At 42.7% G+C, this 25577-nt stretch overlaps 1 protein-coding gene across 15 annotated transcripts in view; it reads left to right on the top strand.

Moving 5' to 3' along the window:
- Positions 1-17059, top strand: part of huwe1 (HECT, UBA and WWE domain containing E3 ubiquitin protein ligase 1) — a 46711-nt gene extending 29652 nt beyond the window's left edge. For 10 of the 15 annotated variants that reach the window (XM_034537475.1, XM_034537480.1, XM_034537483.1 and 7 more), the window contains 35 exons: positions 11-193; positions 356-528; positions 620-759; positions 1673-1748; positions 1946-2041; positions 2158-2285; positions 2368-2527; positions 3042-3270; positions 3394-3572; positions 3664-3753; positions 4917-5077; positions 5197-5239; positions 5837-6202; positions 6393-6603; positions 6964-7088; positions 7182-7402; positions 7558-7949; positions 8101-8749; positions 8845-9565; positions 9683-9774; positions 10369-10525; positions 10803-10935; positions 11091-11305; positions 11909-12150; positions 12671-12773; positions 13036-13185; positions 13292-13537; positions 13626-13743; positions 13847-13987; positions 14082-14369; positions 14560-14665; positions 14927-15044; positions 15509-15690; positions 15984-16174; positions 16272-17059. In XM_034537475.1, coding sequence (XP_034393366.1) covers positions 11-193; positions 356-528; positions 620-759; positions 1673-1748; positions 1946-2041; positions 2158-2285; positions 2368-2527; positions 3042-3270; positions 3394-3572; positions 3664-3753; positions 4917-5077; positions 5197-5239; positions 5837-6202; positions 6393-6603; positions 6964-7088; positions 7182-7402; positions 7558-7949; positions 8101-8749; positions 8845-9565; positions 9683-9774; positions 10369-10525; positions 10803-10935; positions 11091-11305; positions 11909-12150; positions 12671-12773; positions 13036-13185; positions 13292-13537; positions 13626-13743; positions 13847-13987; positions 14082-14369; positions 14560-14665; positions 14927-15044; positions 15509-15690; positions 15984-16174; positions 16272-16374 — 6928 coding nt within the window. In that variant the 3' untranslated portion in view covers positions 16375-17059. The remainder of the gene's footprint in view (positions 1-10; positions 194-355; positions 529-619; positions 760-1672; positions 1749-1945; positions 2042-2157; positions 2286-2367; positions 2528-3041; positions 3271-3393; positions 3573-3663; positions 3754-4916; positions 5078-5196; positions 5240-5836; positions 6203-6392; positions 6604-6963; positions 7089-7181; positions 7403-7557; positions 7950-8100; positions 8750-8844; positions 9566-9682; positions 9775-10368; positions 10526-10802; positions 10936-11090; positions 11306-11908; positions 12151-12670; positions 12774-13035; positions 13186-13291; positions 13538-13625; positions 13744-13846; positions 13988-14081; positions 14370-14559; positions 14666-14926; positions 15045-15508; positions 15691-15983; positions 16175-16271) is intronic. The other 5 variants (XM_034537482.1, XM_034537490.1, XM_034537489.1 and 2 more) reach the window with 4 other exon arrangements.
- The last annotated feature ends 8518 nt before the right edge of the window (positions 17060-25577 follow it).

The raw sequence follows: 25577 nt of genomic DNA on the forward strand, positions 1-25577 counted from the left end.
TTTTTCACAGGCTTCAGGCGGTAATGTGCATCATCAGCACCATCATGGAATCATGTCCCTCAACGTCCAGTTTCTATAGCACAGCAGCAGCCAAGACACAACACAATGGCATGAACAATATCATAAGGCTCTTTCTTAAGAAAGGACTGGTCAACGATTTGGCCCGTGTGCCTCACAGTTTGGATTTGTCCAGGTATATGATTAAACCATATTCATTTAATTTTACAATTTAGATAGTAACAGGACCCTGCATTACAAAGTGTAATCTGCAGATTATTTAGTTTAAGGGGGCCTGTGGAATTTCGTGATAGATGCAAAATAACCACATAATCTTTCTTTCCATCATTTGGTTTAGTCCCAACATGGCCAACACAGTAAATGCTGCCTTGAAGCCTCTGGAAACTCTGTCCCGAATTGTTAACCAGCCAAGCAGTCTGTTTGGGGGGAAAGGAGGCTCCAGCAAAAACAAGGCTGAACATGACACTGTGGGCACTGCAAGGGACAGCAACAGCAACACCCAGGACCAAGGTATGCACAGCTGATGAGATGAGATACCGTCAACGTGCTAGATCCAGTGATTTCCATTATGTCTGTTGCTGAATTGTAGCATCTATTCCAGGAGAGTCTGGTGAGGCAGAGCCAGTGGAGGGCAACCACAGGGTACAGGGAACAGACAACGACCTGATGGATGGAGAGACGGAGGGCGACACTGTGGTCATTGCTGGTCAGCCAGAGGTTCTCAGCACACAGGCTATGCAGGTGATTGACATTGTATTACAAACAATATTCAAAAAGTAACACTCCACATTACCTCACCGGTACCAATTATTACCAAAAAGTGAGGTTGGTAGAGTGCACTCACCCAATTGCCCCTTGCGACAAAGAAAACAAAAAGGGGCATTTATTCATCTTGTATGATCATAAGATATTGAGTATGAAATTAATCTGCATATGCCCCGGTTCAAATGAGACCAAACCTTTTTCCATTGAATGTCTTTTTTAAGCAACAACAAAGTCTAAAATGTGTCCTGCAACAGACTAGACAATAATTGTTTTAGCTGAGCTGGTGGCCGGCATTGCCTTTTGCTACTAAAGCAGTTGTTGATCTTTTAAGAAAAAAGTGAGGAGTTTCAGTCAATAACGATATAGAACAGTCAAGGAAATGGGTTTCGCCCAAAAATTGTAAATCGCCGCAGCCACAAGAGGTCCTTAAGCAGAGTCTTAAATCATCTGGGGTGGCTGTAGCTCATAGGGAGAGTGGTCATCCCTCAACCACAAGGTACCCGGTTGGATCCCTGCTCTTCCCATTGTTCCATGTCAAAGTGTCCTTGAGCAAGACACTGAACCCCCAGTTGCTCCCCGGGCGCTTCACTGCTCCTTAATAACTAAAGATCGGTTAAATGCAGAGAAGAATTTACCCACTGTGGGATCAATACAAGTGTACATTATTATTATTATTATTATTATTTTGGGTCCAATTGTATGCAAGACTGTCTGTGGAAAGACAGATTGATGCTGCAAACACACGACCGAAGGCTCTCCTTATATGCCTGGCTGAGATAATTAATGGCTATACCAATAAGATGGGTACTGCAAAATGTTAATTATTAAGGTCTTCTGTGTTTTGTCTCTTTCTTCACTGACATTTGTATTTCATTTCCTGTGCTTGCAGGTAGAAAATGAATTGGTGGATCTGATTGATGAGCTGCTGGAGAGGGATGCTGGCACTGTCAACAGCACAATAATAGGTAAGCCACTCGAATTAATGATAAACAGGCTAGAAAAAGGGAAAGTTGTGTGCACAACATCTAAACCCCAGTTACTGGACACAAAAGCATATCTGTACAGTTGCAAACAAAGGGTTATTGCACACTGGCATCAAAGTTCTGTATTTCAAATAGGCAAGGAAACACAGAGCTGACATATCACTTGTTTGTTCTGTCAGTGGGACGTGGTGAAGATGAATCTCAAGAGGATGTTTTGATGGATGAGGCCCCCTCCAACATTAGCCAAACATCCACTCTTCAGGCCAATCGGGAAGGTAAGACATTGGCACAACAGCACTCTGTGTTTATCATAGTAAATAACAGTTGTTGCAACTTTCACAAACGTCTTCTCAGTTTTAAGATCTTTTTCTGTATTTCTCTATTCAATCAGACTCTATGAACATCCTGGAACCAGAGGATGAGGAGCACACACAAGAGGAAGATTCAAGTGGCAGCAATGATGATGAAGACAGCCAGGATGAAGAGGAAGAGGAGGAAGAAGAGGAGGAGGAGGATCAAGTATGGTTTAATGCAATGGGGTTCAGTAAACCTCTTGCTTTTTGCTTAACCTTGAGACTCATGGCTGCTATTTTTCCTGAAGGATGATGAAGAAGGAGATGAGGATGATGATGATGAAGGTTCAGAGATGGAGCTGGATGAGGACTTCCCTGACATTAATGCCGCACCGCACATCCGCTTCGAAAGGTTTGACAGGGATGATGACCTCATCATAGAGTTTGACAACATGTTCTCCAACAACGGTAAGCAGGGCGATTTATTAACAATTACTAAGATCAAAGTAGATATTTGTACAAATGTCCCAGCCCCCCCCCCCAACAAAATCTCAGTTTGGGTTTTGGATGAAGTTTATTACATTTCATTTAGCTGACTTTTTTTATCCAAAGCGACTTACAATAATACTAACAATTCCGGGTTAAGTGGACCCATTGACTAGTTCCGTGAGCGGGGATCAAACTCTGTATCCTCTGATTGAAAGTCGGACCTGCTAACCGGTTTATCCTGATCATACTTCTTTCTCGCTGAAATCTTCTCCTTTTGATCCCTTAATCAAAACCCCTTCATACTTGTAAAAGCACATATTCAGCCTGATTTTTCAGACAAAAGCTTGAGACATCCCAAATTAGCTAATTACAAACGCACACTAAACAATGCTGCAGAAAATATTTTTCTTTAGCTTTATTTTCATAATTTTGGGGTTGTGCCATAGCTGTCCCCCTAATGTCTGCCTACTGTTTTCTGTTGTTTTTCCATCAGCTGACATCCCTCCCTCCCCAGGCAACATCCCCAGCTCCCACCCACTGATGGTGCGCCATGCAGATCACGGTTCCCTCACCTTAGGTGTGGCAGGCACTAGCAGCCGCCTGGCACAGGGCATGGGTCGCAGCCAGCGAACACTGCGGCAGCTCACTGCCAACAGCGGACACACCATCCATGTCCACTACCCTGGCAACCGCCAGCCAAACCCTCCGCTCATCTTGCAAAGGTTAAAGCATGTTTTTTTGTTTTCCTTGTTCATCATATGTGCAACATCTGTGACACCACTATTCTGTGTTTTGAGCTAGAACGCTAAATGAAATACCTGCTCCTACCCTACTCCATTTTTCAGATTGTTGGGCCCCAGTGCTGCAGCAGACATTTTACAACTGTCCAGCTCCCTGCCTCTACAATCTCGTGGTCGGGCCCGCCTTTTGGTCGGAAATGAGGATGTGCACATCATCGCTCGTTCTGATGATGAGTTGTTGGATGACTTTTTCCATGAGCAGAGCAGCACTGGGGGACAAGCAGGTGAGCATCACTATAGGTTATTGCTATGTAATGGTATGTTGCTGAGTATTAGGCTGAATTCCTAACGTGGTTGTTCCTTTTGTGTTTTTAGGTACCCTCTCTAGCATTCCAACTGCCTTGACCAGATGGACAGATGAGTGTAAAGTGCTGGATGCTGAGAGTATGCATGACTGTGTTGCAGGTAAGTTGGTCTTAAACTGGAGACTTGTCTTTATGGAGACAAATCTTCTCAAACAGTTTTTAAATAAATACAATAATGATGTGACATGTAGTGGATGGCTATTGGTGCTTTCAGAACATATTGCCATTTTTGACATACTGATCAATATTAATTTGATATATTGGCCACATAGTTTATTATATTCACTGTTCATTTCATCTCATTTGTGGTTCATAGAATCCCAAAGGAGCAGGACACAGTAACCATCATTTGGGTGGCAATGCTGTCAGAAACGAGGGTGGGGATTAACAAAGACAATAGGGATGAATAATATTATTTAATCACACATTAATATTTAATTTCACCCCAATTTTAGACCAGTTGAAATGTATGAACCAGACTTAAGCTAAAGTGGAATTGATTTTACTTGTTACCCTGTAAGCCAGTGGTTCCCAAACTTTTTCTGTCAAGACCCCCTTTGATGATATAGGAACATTGGACGACCCCCCCCCCCCCCACAACCCGACCCCAAATTTTTCTTGGTTTTTAATGAATTGCATTATAATGCATGAACTGTATAAAATATTTTTATTTCTTTCTAAAATAAGTACATATCACTTCACAGTTTATTCTTCAGTTTGTTTAACTGGGAAAAAAAATAGCAATAATAAAATATATATAAAATAAAAAATATATAAAATAATTTGTAAATACAATTAACTTAATTTCAAACAAAGTGCAAACAACATATAGAAGTTCCATCGGATTTGCGCTTTAGACCAGTCACAAATCTGTCCATCTTTGTACATACTTCCTTCTCTTATCTTTATCTTTCTTTGTCGCTCCGTATCTTTCTCGCTCTGTGTCGCTGTGTCTCTCTCTCTCGTTCGCGCTCCCTCACTCTCTCTCTCCCTCGCTCGGGCTCTCGCTGGTTTTGCCACAGTCGGTCTGTGACATGAGCCGCTCTGGTGGCGTGGTTGGAACACAGTGCATGTCACGTCGGTTATTTTATATTGTTTTACCGGTGTATGTGTGCGTCTGTGTGTGTGGGTTGGTGATGAAGCCGCGACCCCCCCTGTAGTACCACCGCGCCCCCCCTAGGGGTCGCGACCCCCACTTTGGGAACCACTGCTGTAAGCTATAGCCACAACAAAGGATGACTACTGACTCATGTCTGCTTTCAGTGGTGAAGGTGCCCATCCTGCAGCATCTGGAGAGTTTGCGAGATGAGGAACTGGAAGAGCGTAGAGAGAAGAGAAGGAAGCAGCTGGCTGAAGAGGAGGAGTCTAAGCAGAATGAGAGGAGGGCCTCTGGAGCAGAACAGGCCAGGGAACAGAGCCTTCAGGTTGGCAAAAACATACATGTCTGTTGGTTCTGTAAGAGGAGGATTCTTCAAACCGAGAAGTGCTTAAATCTTCTTTTTTTTTATTCACTCGTTTGATCATTTTAATTGTTTTTCCATAGGGATCTGGATTGGGGACAGTTAATGGTGCAGAGAACACTGCAGGTATTTACATTAGCATAGATCATGTTTTTGTTCCTGTCTTTATGTCAAAATCTTTGTCGGGAAATAACACATCTCAGGGACGGGCACCCAGAGGCAAGCAGTCAGCAGAGCGTGCTATGGGATGAGGTAGTAGTTTGTATAGTTTTAGGATCACACCAGATCTGGGAGATAACTATACAGTCTACTGTCTTTCCTATGGTAATGCCATACCAGCTGGACATCTCCATCTGCTGCCAGTAGCCCATTCTTAACCTGCAAATGGTTTATGTCTTACTGTCTTCCACATATTTACTGGAGAGTACAAAGCTGCATGTTATGTATATTGTATGCCGTGCATTTTCCTGCTGCAGGCTGTGCTGTGGTGAGGTAGTAAGTTGTGTTGTTGTTGGGGATCAGGATTGTGCACCCCGTTCAGGAGATAACTATACAATTTACTGCCTTCCTCAGTGTAGGTCCTTGTCATCAAATTATCAGTAACTAATCTGCATATTGTTACTCATTATTACAATGAGTTCAGATCAGAAGTTATTTTTCCACTCAAGAATGCATAAAAACTAAATCCTTGTCTTCACATACTTTTCTCTATGGATGTTGCAGAGGGTGAGCAGGCTCAGGGTGGTACGGTGTCATGTCTGGACCCCCCCAGGGTCTCAGAGGACTTCCTTACAGCTCCCCCATCTGGAGAGGTCACTCCAACCATACCTGCATCTCATGAACAGACCTTAGTCTCCCTAGAGACTCCGATCAGTCAGCAGGTCCACCAGCCAATTACTGACCTGCTACTGGCAGAGTCGCATGCAAGCTCACTGGCTGCTCTGGCAGCGGCAGGACTTCCACCATTGTCGGCAGCTGACAGGCCAATAAGTGAAGCAGAGGCATCGCAGATGGAAATGTCCCCGGCACCCACAATCGGTGAGAGAGTCGGTGGTGGTGGAGGAGGAGCATTGGATGAAGGCAGGGAAGGTAGACTAACTTTGAAAACTCTCTTTTATACAGACTGGCCAACAGTAAGGACACATCTGTAATGTTCTTGAGTGTGCTATTAGCTAGTATCTGTCAAAAGGTTTTCTGAACACTGAAATTCAAATCAATTACCTAATTAATTGTACAACAGTACATTGATTCACGCCTTACCCTCATTTTATCCCCTCAGCCTCCCTAAGTCCAGACATTGTGGAGACCTCAGAGCCTGCAATCGTGTGTGGTTCACAACTGGAAGGGTCACCCATGGATACTAGCAGCCCTGCCTCTGCCACTCAGGAAGAAGCTGCTCCCAACCCTGCCCAGACCACCCAGCTGTCTCAGGAGCTCTCTGGCAGCGGGGAGAGTGGGCTGACTGACCGGCAAACAGATGCAAAGACTGGGTTAGTAGCAAAGTGTCATCTCTTACCAAACGTTCAAAAGCAGTATCATGTACCCTGTATCTCTTGACCAGATAACATACAATTTTATAAAAAGGTCCAAATTGTGTAAAATGCGTACCTCCTTTTTAATAGCCAGTACATGGAACCGCTGTTTCAGACAAAAACGGGGGGAAAGAAATTGAGTTAAAAGCCATAATTTCCCACCTGCTTTTTTTTAGTGGGGGAACATAAAATTCATTGCCCATCTCACTGCCTTTCTTTTTGTATAGTGTTTATATGCTCTTTGATTTTCAATTTGACAGTGTTATTAGGTTGAGTAATTCGTCACAGATAGTGATGATAGCCTTTATATATTTACAGCTCTACTTCTGTCTCATCACCTGGGGAAACAATGCCCAGGAGTGATAGCGCTGATAGCCAGTCTCAGGCAATTCAGGAAGAGCCCCTCCCATCCACCAGCAATGATGATGAGGATCCTCTTGCAGGTAAAATTGATTGCTCTCCTACTTTTCTGCCGTTTTTTATTTTTTATATTCTTACTGAAATCTTACATCTCATGGTGTATTTTTTTTTGGCAGGCATCAGTCTGCCAGAGGGTGTGGATCCCTCTTTTCTGGCAGCTCTTCCTGAAGACATCCGTCGAGAGGTGCTGCAAAATCAGCTTGGCATCAGACCGCCTTCCCGCCCCCCAGCTGCCACAACCTTGCCTTCCACTACAGCACTTGTACTGGGAGGACATGGGATTACAGAAGTCAGCCCTGAGTTCCTGGCAGCCTTGCCACCTGCCATTCAGGAGGAGGTAAGAGACTCCTCACTGAAATGGGATCACAGACGATACAATGCTTACCTTTTTTAGATCTGAAAACGTGGGAAACAATATGAATACTTGCCTAAGGAGTAAATGAATCACAGATAATTATTTCTCCTAACTGGGATTGTCATTGGTTGTCTTAGGTACTTGCCCAGCAACGGGCTGAGCAACAGCGCAGGGAGCTAGCCCAACAGCCCCCACAAGGAGACACTCCTTTGGATCCAGTCACCTTCATCCAGACACTGCCCTCAGAACTCCGGCGTAGTGTCCTGGAGGACATGGAAGACAGCGTGTTGGCTGTCATGCCCCCGGACATTGCTGCTGAAGCAGCCGCATTGCGTAGAGAGCAAGAGGCACGCCAGAGGCAACTGATGCATGAGAGGTTGTTTGGTCATAGCTCATCTTCAGCCCTATCAGCCATCTTGCGCTCACCAGCCTTCACCAGTCGGTTAGGGAGCAATCGTGGCGTCCAGTACACTCGACTTGCTGTGCAGAGAGGAGGCACATTTCAAATGGGTGGAGGAACAAACCACAGGTGAGAGGAAACTGATCTAATAGCCTGTTTTGAGAATAAAAATGTCTGAGCATTCTTTTAAAATGAAATGCCATAATATTAGCGATGGCATTGATTAAATCATACTGCACTGTTGACTGGTACAAATTAAAGATATGTTTTGTTTCCTCAGACCATCAAGTTCCAGCGTGGACTCCTTGTTGCGTCTGCGCGGCAGATTGCTGCTGGACCACGAGGCCTTGTCCTGCCTGCTGGTTTTGCTGTTTGTGGATGAACCGAAGCTTAACACCAGCCGTCTGCATCGTGTGCTCAGGAACCTCTGCTACCACTCTCAGACTCGTGGTTGGGTCATTCGGAGCCTGTTATCTATCCTCCAACGCAGCAGTGAGAGTGAGGTGTGTGTGGAGACCACACGTCTAGAAGACTCTCGTGGCAAGAGGGGCACCCAAGGAGGCTGTGGGGGAAAAGGGTCTACTACCTCCTCCCTCTCCTCTTCATCCTCCTCTTCCTCCTCCTCCTTGGAGCTACTGAACAGGGTGGAGTCTCGCAGCTCCAGCCAGCTTTCCTGGCTCTCTGTTTCTATGGATGCAGCCTTGGGCTGTCGGACAAACATTTTCCAGATTCAGCGAGCATCGGGTAGGAAGCATGCTGACCGGCACTCAGCTGGGGGTTCAACAGGATCTGGAACTTTGGCAGGAGTGGCAGGCCCTGCTGCAGGAGTCACATGTGCTGGAGGTGGAGGTTCCACTGTCCACATCCACCCACAAGCTGCTCCAGTGGTCTGTCGACATGTTTTGGACACACTCATTCAGTTAGCAAAGGTGAGTTAATCTATATCTGATTCATCATTGATTGTATGTTGCAATTATTAATAAAAAATTTATATCCTTTTTTAATTTAATTTCTGTCCATGCAGGTGTTCCCCAGCCACTTCACTCAGCAGCGCTGCAAAGATCTGTTGTCGTCTTCGTCTGACCTAGACTCTCGTCTTTGTTCAATCACCTCTGTGGTAGGGGGTGGGGGTGGAGGTGGGGGCTCCAGAACAGGATCTCTAAGTAACCCCAGCTCCAATGCCTCCAACACCCAGAACTCCTTCGGCACCACTGCCGCTACTCTCCAGTCTCTAGGAATCTCCACTGATTTTTGGGACCTTCTGGTCAAGCTGGACAACATGAATGTCAGCCGCAAGGGCAAGGCCTCTATGAAGACCGTGCCTCTGGGTGGCAGTGCAGAGGCTGAGGGGGCTCAGTTAAGCCTGGAGACCTCTCCTCTCGGCCAGCTGATGAACATGCTGTCCCACCCTGTAATCAGACGGAGCTCCTTGCTCACTGAAAAGCTGCTGCGTCTGCTCTCCCTTATATCCATTGCCCTGCCTGACAACAAGGCTACCGAGGTGCCTGCTGGACACCCAACTCCACAGGTTGCCGTCTCCAACACGGCATCTAGCTCAGGAGTCACAGCCCAAATCACAACACAAGGCACAGTGTCAGCAGGCTCTATCCAGCCTACTGTGACAGTCTTAGGGGCCTCTGTGGGAGCTGTAGTCCAGGGTACATCCTCAGGGGCAAGTCTAGCAGCCTCACAGACATCCTCTACAACAATCTCTATACCCACATCCACTGGAATAAGCTCTACAGGTAGTGTTCATTTAATCCAAAATAAGATGTCCTCAATTAATTTAGATTTAACATTGTAACATTGATTTCAGTAGAAAATAGTGGTGTTTATGTTTCTGGGCCATTTTGCCTTAACAGGAAAACTGAGGGGCACTACTAGCAGTACGGAGTGTGACAACAAGATGGCCTCCAGTGGACTCACAGAGAAACAGCTTCAGCTTTCTGTGGAGGTATGGGGGGAAAGTCATAGGTTGTCCTTCATACTGTCGTCATGCAATGTTTGTGAATTTCTAAAACTTCATGGAACATCTTTGCATGAATTATTCTGAGTAAGCATACATTGAGGGAATCCAATTTTTAAACTAAGGGGATAGGGAGAAGCAAGTTTTAAGTTGGATTGTTGCTTTGGATTTGCACTTGTTTTGTATCTTTCTAGAATACGAGGAAATAGGTGTATAACCTACAAGTAAAAAAATGTGGTTTAAGATGTGCACTGATGTGGTTTCTTTGAAACCTCATGGGAGGCTGTTCAGAGTTGACAAACAGCTGTTTTTTTTAGCCTTGCAACCTGGACTTGTGCATAGTCAGTAGCCAGATGGACCAGTTAGTTCAGTCATCCAGTGTACATTATATGTTCCCCAATTGGGCTGTGACACAAAAAGGCACTTTTGCTTGGTTGCTTTTGTAAATAACTATTAATAAGATCATCTACTCCTTTTCATTGTTTTGTACACTTGGTAATTGATCCGTTTCTTGCACCTTTTTGCAATTTTATTAATAATCCCAAAGAGGTTTTTTCTAATAATTATTTTCCTCCTTACAAGGTGTTGACATCTCACTCATGTTCAGAGGAGGGTCTAGAGGATGCAGCCAACATTCTGCTGCAGTTATCTAGAGGAGATGGCGCCACCAGAGACACTGTGCTCAGACTGCTGCTCAGTGGAGCTAGACACCTCGGATACACTCTTTGCAAACAGATCGGTCAGTGCTGGTCAACTACACAGACACTAGTTTTTATGCTCCAACTTAAGCAAAACCGTTTTCTCTTAACACACATTGTTAAAGGATATATGATTTAGATTTTGTGAATGGTCACTAACGTTTAGCCATGACTCAAGAATCCATGTGCTAAGAATGACAACTTAACACAAATGTCTAAAAGGATCAAATAATAACATGAAGACACTTTGGACATGGATGTAAACGGCAACTTTACTGGATGGAAGAGGCATAAACATTAACAATTTCTATCTCTCAGGCACATTGCTGGCCGAACTTAGAGAATACAACTTGGAGCAGCAGAGACGGGCACAAGCGGATTCACATTCCCCAGATGCCCCCCCTGAGGATTCCTCCATCTCAGGCAGACTCAAGGGCAAGATGACTAGCAGGTTAGCTAGTGATGGTTCTGGGCCAGCCAGTGACTTTAGGTCTACCACGGTCTCTCTTGCATGTGTTAAATTGACCGAGTAGCCCTACTATCCATTTTTGCATGAAAGTTAATTGGTCACAACTACAATGTCCTTTACCTTGTATGCGTTTGTTGGCTGGGGCACAGGTTTGACGGTTCGGAGAGTGTGGTCATTGTGGCTGCACAGAAACGTACACTCGGGGGACGTGAACTACAGCTTCCCTGTATGAGCTCACTAACCTCCAAGACATCAACGCAAAAGTTTTTCTTGCGAGTGCTGCAAGTAATTATCCAGCTCCGTGAGGACACACGGCGCGCCAACAAGAAAGCCAAACAGACAGGGCGATTAGGTAAGAAGACTATTTCGTGTTTTCCATGAAAACTCACACTTATCAAATGAGTTGCAAAATGAATAGAAAATATAGTCAAGACATTGACCAGGTTAGTAATAATGATTTATATTTGAAATATTAATTTTGTTCTTCAAACTTTGCTTTCATCAAAGAATGCTCCATTTGCAGCAGTTTTATAGCTTCTCTCACTAGCATAACTGTTTTCAGCTGTGCTAACATAATTGCACAATGGTTTACAAGGGTTTTCTAATCATCCATTAGTCTTCTAAGAACACAATGTACCATTAGAACACTGGAGTGAAATGGGCCTCTATACACCTATGTAGATATTTCATTAAAAACCAGACGTTTCCACCTAGATTAGTCATTTACCACATTAACAATGTATAGAGTGTATTTCTGATTAATTTAATGACGCTTCATTGAAAAAAACTGTGCTTTTCTTTGAAAAATAAGGACATTTCTAAGTGACCCCAAACTTTTGAACGGTAGTGTGTGTGTGTGTGTATATATACACACGCACACAGCTGTATGTCTGCCTACAATATCCTGGTGATGTATCAAGTGAAACTGCCTTCTCCTCCCTCTCCCAATGGTCAGGCTCCACTAGTTTAGGCTCAGCCAGCAGTATCCAGGCTGCGGTGCGTCAACTAGAGGCTGAGGCTGACGCCATCATCCAGATGGTGAGAGAGGGTCAGCGGGCACGTCGGCTCCAACAGGCTCCCCCACCCACCACCTCATCTGCCTCTGCTGCTGTCGCTGCTGCGGCCGGATCTACAGTGGTGGCCCCCCATGCCCCCACTGGTGCTGCTGCCCCTGCTGGCACGGCTGCTGCTTCCACGGTTAGCATGGGCTGCACTGATAGCAGGCATACTCCTACTCACACACTGCACACACTTACAGTAGGAGACCATTTGAAAGTTAAACTTCTTATATGGACTTTTGGACAAATATCTGGTTAATGCAGTGACAGCTGCTGCCGTGATTAACATTGGCAGCTCTATTGAAATAAAAAATAATAAATAAATCGACTGCAGCTTATATCATCTTCTTTGCGTTGATGTGTTCGACTGTTGAAATCTAAATATGAATGTGCTGCCTCCTCCAAACTGTTTGATCTGTTTCACTTATGTTGTCTGTTTGCTGGCTGGCATGGCTTCATGCTTTTGGCCCGCCTTCCTTCCGTACCCAGTTCCCCTCCTCTCACAGTAGATCATGGGAATGTCATTATGCATGGCAACATCAGTCAAGATGGTTTCTCTTAATAAAACAAAACAAATGCCAATCACCATTTATTCAATGTTTTTCCCTGTTCATCCTGTGTCTCTGTCTCCCTGGTCCTTCCTGGTTTGTTTTCTGAAGTCGGAACTACAGTCCATGTCAGAAGCCCAGGCTGCCCAAAGAGATGATTCTCCAATGGATGTGGATCAGCCATCTCCCCTAGAGCAGGACCCTGCACCTCTGGGTAGGACTTGCTTGCAAACTGTTGGTGACAATTTAAAAACACCTGCTGGTTTGCTGTTCTTTGTTTTCTCAGTAATTTACCTTCATCCAGCGAGCACAATATGTCTCCCCTTCTCTGATAGTAACAGTAACAAGTAATTTTAACATAGATCAACTACACAGTCTATAGAATATAGACTTATTCACCAACACAAACTATTTTTGGGCTGTATGAATGACAGCATAACACAAGTGCATGGTTCAATATTTAAATAATTTTACAGATGAAGATGGAAATGGACAGTCAGAGGGTGAGGAGAGACTTCCAGACCTCCCACTGCTCAGCGAGCAGCTGTTGTTGGATGAACTATGGGACATGCTCGGGGAGTGCCTGAAAGAGTTGGAGGAGTCTCATGACCAGCATGCCGTACTTGGTAAGTAGAATCCTTAAAAAATGCATTTCTTTATGCTGCATGTGATTTTGATAGGATTATGGTTGTCTTATTTCTTCCCATAATACATTTTTCTTTGTTTCCCCAGTTCTCCAGCCTGCTGTGGAGGCCTTCTTCCTAGTCCATGCCACGGAGCGAGAAAGCAAACCTCCTGTGAGGGACACCCGGGAGAGCCAGCTTTCTCATATCAAGGATGAGCCTCCACCACTGTCGCCGGCACCACTCACACCTGCCACTCCCTCATCCCTAGACCCATTCTTTTCCAGGGAACCATCTTCCATGCACATCTCTTCAAACCTGCCACCAGATACGCAGAAGTTCCTCCGTTTTGCCGGTAAGCTTGAAAGATTTAAGTAAGGAGATTGTTAAAGCTTTGTTCCGATGTTGCAGTGTCTAACAGGACTCATTCTCTTTCCATGTAGAAACTCACCGCACAGTGCTTAACCAGATCCTGCGCCAGTCCACTACTCACTTGGCTGATGGGCCTTTTGCAGTACTGGTTGATTACATACGCATCCTGGACTTTGATGTTAAGAGGAAGTAAGGGGCATTTTCTTACACTTCTGTCTTACAATATCTAATAAACCGTCTTAGAACAGTTTCTTTTCTTTTTTTATTAATGACTTTCTGGCCATCTGTGCAGGTACTTCCGCCAGGAATTAGAGCGACTGGATGAAGGTCTTAGAAAGGAGGACATGGCAGTTCATGTGAGGAGAGATCACGTGTTTGAGGACTCCTACAGGGAGCTGCATCGCAAAAGCCCAGAGGACATGAAGAATAGGCTGTAAGGCTCCATTGCCCCTCTATCAACCTGCGTGTCCTCTCAATTCAGAACCACTCAGCCTTTAGAGTCATACTCTGCTCCCTTTCCATTACAGATACATTGTGTTTGAAGGGGAGGAGGGCCAGGATGCTGGTGGCCTGCTGAGGGAATGGTACATGATCATCTCACGGGAGATGTTCAACCCCATGTACGCCCTGTTTCGCACTTCGCCAGGCGACCGTGTCACCTATACCATCAACCCCTCATCCCACTGCAACCCCAACCACCTCAGCTACTTCAAGTTTGTGGGTCGTGTGGTGGCCAAGGCTGTCTACGATAACCGGTTATTGGAGTGCTACTTCACCCGCAGCTTCTACAAGCACATTCTGGGCAAGAGTGTCAGGTATTTTAGCCACTGACTGTTACAGCCAAGTATCCTAATTGTTCAAGACGTGTTCCAACTACATTAACAAACCATGCCTTATTGATTGCTACACTAAACTGTGTTGCAACCAGAGAGCTGGTTTTCTATATTTGCAGATTTTTTCTTGAATATGTACATAATATGGATGTATTCCTGTGTGTCTTGCCAGGTACACGGACATGGAGAGTGAGGACTACCCATTTTTCCAGGGTTTGGTGTACTTGTTGGAGAATGATGTGTCCACGTTGGGCTATGAGCTGGCATTCAGCACAGAGGTTGGTGTCTGCTCTCTGTGCATTTTAATTAGCTTTAAGTGAAAAATTGGTTCTCATGCCGTATCTTCTTAACTGTTGAAATTGTGATAGGGCCTCAAGGGTTTGAATCCAAATGCTTAATGCTATAATATAATAAGTGCTGCAAATGTGTAATTTGCAATCTGATGGTCTTAAAATACCGTTAATGGATACCATCTGTGACGAGCAGTGAAATATTAAGCTAAACAAGTGATACTGAAAGTCGGCATGTGCTCTGTCTAGGTCCAGGAGTTTGGAGTATGTGAAGTGAGAGACCTCAAGCCGAATGGCGCCAATATCCTGGTCACTGAGGAAAACAAGAAAGAGTATGTGCACCTGGTATGCCAGATGAAGATGACAGGTGAGATTTTATTTTTCATTAAAAGGGCTGTAATACCCAGTATTACAAACAAAAACAATGAGTTAATACAAATGGATTAATCTATATATTTATACATCTAATATATATTCATACAGATGTCATTTTAAATCATCAGGCTGTGTATGTATGTATGTATGTATGTATGTATATAATTTTTTTTAAATATAATCTCAATGGTGCACAATAACAGCACCAGGTGGCAGCACTCCTCTGAACTGAGTATGCTGCAGGGAGCTGAAGTTAAAGGTGTTTCTCTCTGGGAGATGGCTGATTTATCATATGCAGCAGCTGCTCAAATACATTGTTCAGTTACTTTATTAAAAAAAAGAAATAGCCACCAAATTGGTTGATGTAGTAATGTTAAGTGCATAAAAGAAATAAAGAATATTGTATTTACTACAGAAAGATCTGACTTAACATAACGTATATAATTTGTTTATTAGGTGCGATCCGCAAGCAGCTGGCAGCCTTCCTTGAGGGATTCTACGAGATCATCCCCAAGAGGCTGATCTCCATCTTCACCGAGCAGGAACTGGAGCTGCTCATCTCTGGCTTGCCCACTATTGACATCGATGACTTAAAAGCCAACACTGAATATCACAAATACCAGTCCAGCTCCATCCAGGTATGGATGTTTAAACATGTGTACTACATTATTGTATTATCTTCACTTCTACATACTTTTAAAAGAACATCAACAGGTATGATTTCTTCATTTTCGTTTACTTCATTGTTAATTTCAATTTCTGTACTCAGAACCTATGAAGCCACATTTTATTTGTGGAGGTAAACTTTTTTCCACATGAAAGAATAAAACAAAGACAACACTGTTGGGACACTCTTATAACTCAGCTGCTTTTCACTTGCATGTTTCTATTTATTCATTTTGTATCCTTTTTTTTTAAATTATGACTATAGATCCAGTGGTTCTGGAGGGCATTGCGTTCCTTTGACCAGGCAGACCGGGCCAAGTTCCTACAGTTTGTCACCGGCACATCCAAGGTTCCCCTCCAGGGTTTTGCTGCTCTGGAGGGCATGAACGGCATCCAGAAGTTCCAAATCCACCGTGACGATCGCTCCACTGACCGCCTGCCATCTGCTCATACCTGGTAAACACAGCAAGGCATACATCATTTGAACAATATGGGCAGAAACAAAATAGTGAAACTGTAACATTGTTTTTTTTCTCCCTCTTTTTCCACTCAGCTTTAACCAGCTGGACCTCCCAGCTTATGAAAGCTATGAAAAGCTGAGACATATGCTGCTGTTGGCCATTCAGGAATGCTCGGAGGGATTCGGACTGGCCTAAACTATGAGACTCCTAAAACACACACGCATACATACATGCATACAAACACTTGATTTAGATTTGCCTACTCCAGACACATTCACACTGATAACCTTTGAACACACGCACTCACACACCATCATAGACATTACTGAATTACTTGTTGAACGGCCTAGACTTACTGGTTTCTATTCCATATATAACAGATAAAACCAGCAAGTGAAATGGACTGATTGACATCGCGTACAACACAGAGAGCCTCATGTTGACACAGTTGTGTCTCCCTTCCCAATTTAATGGCAAATGCAAGAGAGGATTCAGAGGATAAAACATGGACTAATATAAGAGACATTTTCTTCATTTAGTTTGATTTCTCTGTACAAAAGGTTTGGGAGTTTATTATGTTTAATCTTTTTTGTTCTCTGGCTGTGTAAAAAGAAAAAAGAGAATGTTGTTTGAACAGGATGGTTATAAAACCTTTGGGGAAAAAATGTTGGTTGTTTCTTGTTGCAAATTTGTGACCTCACAAGCCTTGATAATGGGGAACATTTTTATCGGGGGTATATGAACAACTTGAGAAGTTTTGGAGATATTCACAAAAATGCACTTTTCAAAGTTTTGTGGCATTTGTAGGGAAGGATGGTACAAAAAATGAAGAGAGAACCTGAAGGAGATAAAAAATAAATAAAAAATTTAAAAAAGTTAACAATACATTCTAGAGTATTTTTGGCTATTAAATCGCTGACCCAGCCTTGAGCCTTTGAATCAGAGTGGAATAACTACATGAATAAATGCATAAAATTGCGTCCATTGTCTCTTTTAATAGTGTTTTAATCATTACTTGAAGTGAATTAATTTCATCAAAATTGAATGTGTTAATTGTGTGTAATCACACCAAAGTACAATTTTATTATCAGACAATTTCAATAGAAATATTTTGTATTTTGATCGTCAGTTTATCAAGCGAGTCCTCCAAGATTCTGTAACAATTGAAATCAGTTCCACAGTTTACACTGACATTGATCCCAGCTGTCTCATGACAAAAATCAATCAAGTACAGTAACGATATGTAGTGACTGATGAAATCCTGCAGCTCATGCGCTGCCCAAAGCCTTCAGGTTTAAATAATCAGTTGGAGCATAAAAGGAGCTCATTGTAGCCTTGCTGTCATTTCCCATGCTGACAGTGGCCTAGTTTGACATTTATTCTGAAACAATTGTCAGTCTGTAAGTCCACAGTGTCGGTATTGACGAACTGAATATAAGAAATGACAAACTGATTTGAATTTCATCGTATAAATTACAAATGTTCACAGCAGACATATTGTCATGTCCTAGCAGGAAAAGCACACGCGTAATTAATAACATAAAGAAACGACAGTACCTAGTTCCAGCTAGTGTCTTGGTATTATTGCGCATGTGCATTTTTCTCCTATGCAATTAACATGTCTGTAGTCTTATTTATTGCCTTGGTTTTGATCAGATGAAGACTAAAAAGGAATTCTCCTCAGTTTTCAAATCAAAGGCCTAAAAGCTGCTGGATCATTTTACGCAAACCATTTTTAATCCGTCTGTTCGCGGTAGTTATTTCTAAACTTAGTAACCAACTAAATCCGCTAGCTTAAAACTGGTAAGTTACTGAATCTGGTTGCACAATTAAAAATGAGGTAAATTAGGTGCCAAAAAACTTGTAATATTAATACATACAGTAACGGCTAAATCTGTTTTAGGGACTCGATCAACTTACTAAGCTTAGAATGAGGAAAATATCTAATTATGAAAACTGATGTTTGCTGGTTTGATACTTGGACATTCTTATTAACTATTTATTTTGCTTTTTAAAAAAAAAAAAAGTATTTTATACCCTTTTCTCTTTTCTGTCAGTTGGCTCACAAACGAATAAGGCTGGCAGTTAGTCGGTGTAGGCCTAAAAGACTACTGACAACTCTAATCTCTATGTAAGAACTACCAGTTGGTTCTTTTGTGTTCACATTGAGTGATGCCACTTCAGTAAACTTAAGTAAAGTCCTTGAGCAGGTTGACCTGGCTGGGCGGCCAGCTCCTCGCATGGCAGCTCAGCCACCAATATTAGATGATTGTTACCCACCACTTTGCAAAGAAGGGTGGCTTAAATATGTTCATGTGCTTCTTGGAAATGCACTTGAATCCAAAATGTATATGAAAGCACCTCACGCTAATGGTGTAAAATACATCTCCACACCCTGAAACACTCCTTGGCCCAATTCCAATCTGGCCCCTTATTAATAAGGAGTCTCTCTTAGTTCGAGCAGTTTATTAGTAAATATGTATTAGTTGCACAGAAAAACATTTTTCAATGACAAACTAAAAATTGCATAATATGTCTATGCTGGTTTATCAGCAGCTATAGTCAACATCGATGTAGACTCGCTGTTGCTGGGTTAAATAATCCACCACTACTCCCAGGTAATTGTTTTGGGATGGCATTTAATATTGTGGCTAGGGATGGAATCCTCTCCTGTGTATCCATCTTCTTTTACCTGCTTTTGCGTGGTGAATTAGTTCCTCTTGAGGACCCGCTACGACAGTGGAAATCGAATCCCCACCACCACTACTGCAGGTGTTCCATTGCTGCTTCTTTGACCCTCCCCCACCCCAACAATCCCACACACTCATTACAGAATAGGGATCATCCATGTCTGATTTGGTGTGTGCTGAGGCGTGATAAATGAAATTACAGTGCTGTCATGCAGGGGTTTTAGCCCCCCCCCAGCAAGCCCTGGTTTTACAGTACATTAGCTAGCCAGGTTTCTCCACCCCCCCACCCCCCTTCATGTATGATGCAATTTTCTGCCATGCGTGATTCACATATTCTGTAAGCATCTGTTGCTGCGTGGTGGCTTTGTTTTGCAATAAAAGAGGAAACATAATTAAGTCATGCATTGAATTTGCTGAGCAAAACAATTGCACAATACAGTTCCCGGAAGATGGGTTAACCTTTTGCTACTTTGACAATAAGATAATTCTTTGACGGGAAATCTAAAACTCCAGAGCTTGAAAAATCTGTGTTTTTTTTTTTGCCAAACGAGCCGTTGTGGGTCACCGGGCCAGGAATCATCAGACAGTAAACAGGATGTTCTCTGACACGCTTTCTCCACGTCAGTGCATTTTGATTTCCAGTAAAGTCATGCTGATGTTTTCCATTTCATGCTCTAGGTACAATTTAAGGGTGACTTTTGCACATTCTTTTATTATTTGTGTGTTTGGTGCCACTGAAGCTGTCAGTCCACATGTGACAAACGTTTGTCACGGTGCTAAGGTACTCAGCCTACAATATGATACATAGTTAGTGAATGGCCACAGAAATCTACCAGAGCTGGAGTTAAATAAACAAACGGGGAGTGAACAAAGTGCACTGAACATAGTTATCCGTCCCCATCAGTGATATTGGAGCTGGGAAAGAAATGAAGGTCGGTGGAGTTGATTAATAGTGACTACTTTGTTTATGAGCCAGAAAGCTCCCGGCCTAATACATTTTACTGCTTCTTGTCTCTGGAATAAATCACAATATTACAGCCCTCGCAGAGCACAATGATAACAGGCTTCTTTAGCACAGCGCATACCGACAAGGGGACAAAATCAGTTCATTAGAGTAATTGGTATAATGTTTCTAATTAGGTAAAGAGATTTTATACTGAAGGAAAGGTGATGGGTTAACACAATGAAATGGGATGGTTAACTGTTCCTCTGCAGAATACATCATGCACTTCTGCTGCTTTTTGGTTTTTCTTGATCCTCCGAAGAACTAAAATGGGAAAGGTGAGGCTTGATGCATATTTATCATCTGTTAACACTGGCTTTATTTGCCGAAGAAACCAGTTAGCAGTGTTGCTATTTACAGGGTGCGAGCACAGCTTGTCGTTGTTTCTTACCATTTTTCGGTGTGGTTTATTCATGATGGATGTTCCAAATATAAAGCATCCCTGTGGACTGTGAACTTGATAATCAGATTCATGATGTTGCACTCCGTCACATTTCTCTGTACTCGGAGTGTCTTGCAGCAAATGTATTGGATAAAGGAGAAACTTGACATATCAAGGTGGACAGGAGCAGCCCTTAGTTTTGACAGCAGTGTGACGGGTTAGCGAGGGTGTTATGTTCTGTTGTGAATCTGTCGGGTTTGTCATCACCTCTTGATTAGGCTGCTATCTCTGCTCAGCCTGTGCGGACGAGGACCGGGGAGGAGAACAGCAGGAATCTCAGTGACCAGTGATGTTGTCTCTATTGTCTTTCATGCACTGATGTACAGTATGTGTGTGTGTCTGTGTGTGATTTGTCCTTCACGGAGGAGTGGAGGATCAGCGGTGGAAAAAGTTGGGCTCAGGTGGGTGCACGTAGGCTGGCCTTTGGTCAAAGACACATGCGCTGAGACCAGAGTCCAGATTCAAACCAGAAGTGACAGTCTGTCTACTGTAAAGGTCATAGTCTTTATTACCTCTGAGGCTCCAAGTATCCCAGTGGCACAGCACAGGGCACCTTGTGGCATTTTAGAGGTAAACCACTGCATGAAATTCAGCGGTCATATCCCAGATCTTGTAATGTAATGCAGTCAACTACTGAAGGTTATCATTTGGAGACGTAATATTGTTGAGCCACTGACAGAGATGTAATAAAGTGGAAGGTAATACAACAGCAATGACATTCGATGGCATAATCTGACATTTTTAAATCTGTAAACATAACATGTAATGTTCACAATACACTCCTCCCGGTGACATTTTCCCAACTAACTCATTACACTGTATACAAAATAATAATGCAAATCTGGGAATGATCTAATTCCTACATGGTGCATTGTAATACAAGATCAAGTACAGCAAAGGGTCATTTCTAATTCGAGAGGAATTAAACTAGTTAATTTCAGTCATTCTATTGCCAACAACAAGGTACGCTGCACTATAACACGTATGCAAATCCTCAATTTGAATGTCACTGATGAAAATTTCACTATACATAATCTGCAAATTGCCATTTCCCCTCTGACGGCCCTCATTTTAGTTGTCCGACAACCTGTCTTTGGTGGTGCTCTAACCTTTTGGTGTATTGCTGCACGTCTGTCTTGAGGCTGACTCATTGCTATTTACATGCAGTTAACATGCTTAATGAGATGTGCTCTGGTGAGTGAAGTGCTCGTCATATCTGGCAGCCGGGCCACTCGGAGCATGGCAGGAAACTAAATCAGAGTAATTTCCCTTCAATTAGCGAGTGATTAATGGCAGGTCAGAGACGGCTGGCTGACCTTCTGGCCACCTAATGACTTTAACTGGATCAATGGTCTCCAATCGCAACATCAACAGCCGTGCAGTCAGTGGACCGGCGCTGCAGGAGCACAGAGTAGTTGAATTTCCCTCTGACACTTCTGACTCTTATTCCATCATGGCCTGTCAGCTCTCTCTATCTCTCTATAAAATTGTCACATCAATGCTCTCTTTTCTCTTTTTCCTTTTCCCACTGTACTGTTGGCACACTGCTATCTTTTTCTGTCCCTCTGTTGCTCCAAGCGTCTCTTCAACACATCTCATCACATTCTTTATTTTTAACCTTCTGTTACCTGTACACTCCTGAGCAGCAGTTCAGACTAGAGTTGCAACAAATGGTAATTTTGCAATATCTTTTGATTTTTTATGATACAAATTTTCTATTGAATAATTGTCTTTTCTGCAAAGAGGGAACATGTCAATCCCAAATGTGTTTAGCGCCAATGAGCCTTTTACACGGTTGACTTTATGAAATTTTACAGCAGGCGTTAACATCACCAGTAAGCTGTGGCGACAATGCAATCAGCGATATTCCTCTGTGAAAAGGTCCTATGATATCAGAAGGAACCTGCAAATGTTTTAATTGATCAACCAATCAATTGATTATCTGATTGTTTCTGCACAAGTCCAGGCGAGCCCTCATGTTAGAGCCCTTAATCAGATGCCATCTTCTTTCTTCCTGAAGCAAACCCACTCTCCTTACTTTCAATGTTATTCCTCTATGTAATGACATCATCTTCCCAGGTGGAGCCATTGGTGTAGTACTGTAGTTGCTGCAAAATTATTCAGGCTGCAAATATGGCTGGCAGGGGAATGTTGTTTTTTTGCGTGTTTTAGAGCAACCAACAAGACCCTTTATCGATGCACTTGGATTACACAACCATTTAGTTTTTACCCCATGGAGGAGAGGGCACTACTTAGATGTGAACCCCTTTAACTCTGTTTAAAATAATACAAGGCAGCCTTGATGACTGATATCTACTTTATTTATTCATGCAGAACCAGACATGACCAAATGATTAAAATGTATCAAATGTTTACCACATTGGAAGAACAAAGGATACATCTGATCATCATCTCTGCCTATCTTAACCTTAACACTATTGTACTGTTGTCTGGTCTAGGATCAGTGAGTTTGGAGAGTGAGTCTTGGGCTTCTCTTTATAAAAAAAGTCAAATGTCTAGGTTGTAATTTTGATAAACATTATGGGATGGAATATTGAAGACAGAAAGGTCAGATATTCTTGTATTCTTTCTTTTGTATCCCTCCATCTTTGTTGTTCTTTGTGTGTTATATCTTTTTGGTTGTATATCTGTTGTCTTTCTCCAACACGTTAACCAGAGACTGTTCCTCCTTTGACTGTCCGTATGTTTTGGGGGGAGAATATTTGTAGGTATGCCTGTGTACATTTCCTTTAAATCCCCCTTACAAAAGAAACTCATCACTGATTTCCCTTAAACTAGTAATTTCGCTATCTTTTTCCTCGGCCATCTGTGTCTGCACCATCTGCTTGAAGTTCTAATTTTTTTACAGTGACAATACACATATTACACCAAGTAATAATATTGATAATAAATATAAAGTCATTGTAGTGGGTAATACTTTTTTCCCCCCCAATAATTCCATACAACATGCATCAGCAAGAAACAAAAGAAATTAAGCAGATACATTCAAACAAGGAAAATAAAATACACTCACATGGCTTTTAGATCATTTTATTTTTCCAGATCCTATGCACCCTTGAGGACATAAAAAAGTCAGGTTTTGTACCTTTTTTAAAAAAAATGTTAATTTCTTTCTTCAAACACCTGTCTGTCTACACGGTATGTCTATCACACCCTCCTCTATGACACAGTATCCTCTTCTTGCTGCTTGAATCTGTTGTGCCCTCCATCTCAGTACTTATTTTCTCCCTCTCTGAACCTCCACACCCATACTGCATCCATTTGCTATATTGCCTCCGTCTCGCGTTTTAAGCTGATGGACTTGTCTCTCTCTCATTCTCTCTCTCTGTCTTTTGCTGACTGCATGTTTTTCCTACAGCTCTGGACTTTTAAGTTGTTCATTCGTAGCCTTCTCCTCACTCGCTCCACACTCCCGTCTTCCTCCTCATATATCATTCTATGTCTCCCGCCAGGCTGCCAGCTGACTCACCTACAGTTGAGTCGGTAGGAAAGAAAATGAGCAGAGAGCTTTTGCAAGGGCAAGAAGTTTTACACAGATGAGTGGTTTTGAATGAAGGTCCGGCCGGTAGATGATTTATGGGGGAAGTGACAGCCCGAGTAAATGTCTCCTCACAGATACGTTTATATGTGAGAGTTCAGCAAGGTGGGTTATGAAAAACATCATACAGGAGAGTTCCTGTTTTACTTTTTCTTTAACATGGAACTCTGAGAGAGAGAGAGAGAGGGGCGACACGAAAGGCAGGGGTGGGCAAACTACGGCCCACCCCTGCCCCCTATAGGGCCTGTCTTTTACACATTAAAGACATTAAAGACAAGACATTAAAGACATTATCTCTATTGATCGGCCCGAGTAAGACTTCCTTCAAGCCGGACACTTATTTACGTCCATCTTCCACTTGCACCTGCCATCTAAATAATACAGTGTTGGTTTATGTTTTAATTGGTTGGTCTGAACAGAGGCTGTGGAGTTGAAATGACTCAGTGTTTCCCATTGACCATTAAGTCGTAATAAATTCCTGTTGATGGAGTAAAATCAGTTTTCCTACAGTAAAATGTATGGTTAGTTAGTTATTAAGTGCTTCAGCCTAAATGGATTTACAAGACACCAAAAAAGTACTGTTGCAATGATGAAACCTTTGTAAGACACAAATATAACTTTTTACATTACAGTGCAAACAAAGAACTTCTGTCTCTAGAAATAAAAAAATAATTTCCTAACTTTCCTCAGAAATCAAATCCACCACCTTGCTCTTCTTTTCAGTCTTTTCTTTTCAGGGTCCGTCTCAAAATGAAATTTTTTTTTTTTATAAAACAACAACTTTATCTGATTCCAGATTAATCTATCATTGTCATGTCCACCTCGTGTTCTTCTCCAATCTCACATCCTGTTTTTGTCTCCCCTCCTGGCGTCGACCCAGCCACAGTTTTGACCCTGAATTCAACCCTTTCTTCAGTCATCCAGCCTCTCCGGAGGATAATGGCAGAGCTTCTCACCTATCAAACTGGCTTCATCAATCATTATTCCCATGCTGTCTGCTCCCTTGGCAGCTTGTGTCTGCATGCCTGGCATATCCTCTGGTACCAGTGGCAGATGGGCACGCTGACACCCTCAGGTTGGAAAGGCAAAGAAAAACTACAGCAGCTCAGTGGGAATAGGAGTTTTCTGACTGTACATGGTACTGCCCCAATTATTGTTGTGTGTACTTTATTTTTAGGAACGAGTTTGGAACGATTGTGGAGGCAATGTGTCCTCATGTCTGTTCCTTTCTTTCTCTTTTATTTCAGGCACAGAACAAAACAGATTTTTATACCAGTGTTTGTGTATTTCTTGGAGGGGTGCCCCCTGAGTGACTATGTTGTAATTTAACTCAAATCTATTGATCTTTTAAGTGGCAACTGAAAAACAGATATATTGTACAAAGTGCTATAAACAAAATGATTTAAAAAAAATGCAATTGGTTGGTTAACAAAAATAATTATTTTGATATATTCTAGCAAGACTAAGTCTCTACAGCCTGTGAGGCTTCACTTCGGCACAGTGGTGATTATAGCTAAATACTAACGTTGACATGCTGCAGGTATAATGTTCCAGCCCAGTCTCATACCCAGGGTGTCAAATACCAACGCTTTGCCACGCACTTCGACGTCTGATACTTAATGAGACGCACCGTGATTTCAAGTGACTACAATTTAAACCCATCCCTGTCATTATTAGACGCTCAGAAAAATTATTATTACTTCC

Source organism: Cyclopterus lumpus, chromosome 7 (genome assembly GCF_009769545.1).
Source record: "Cyclopterus lumpus isolate fCycLum1 chromosome 7, fCycLum1.pri, whole genome shotgun sequence".
NCBI lineage: Eukaryota > Metazoa > Chordata > Actinopteri > Perciformes > Cyclopteridae > Cyclopterus > Cyclopterus lumpus.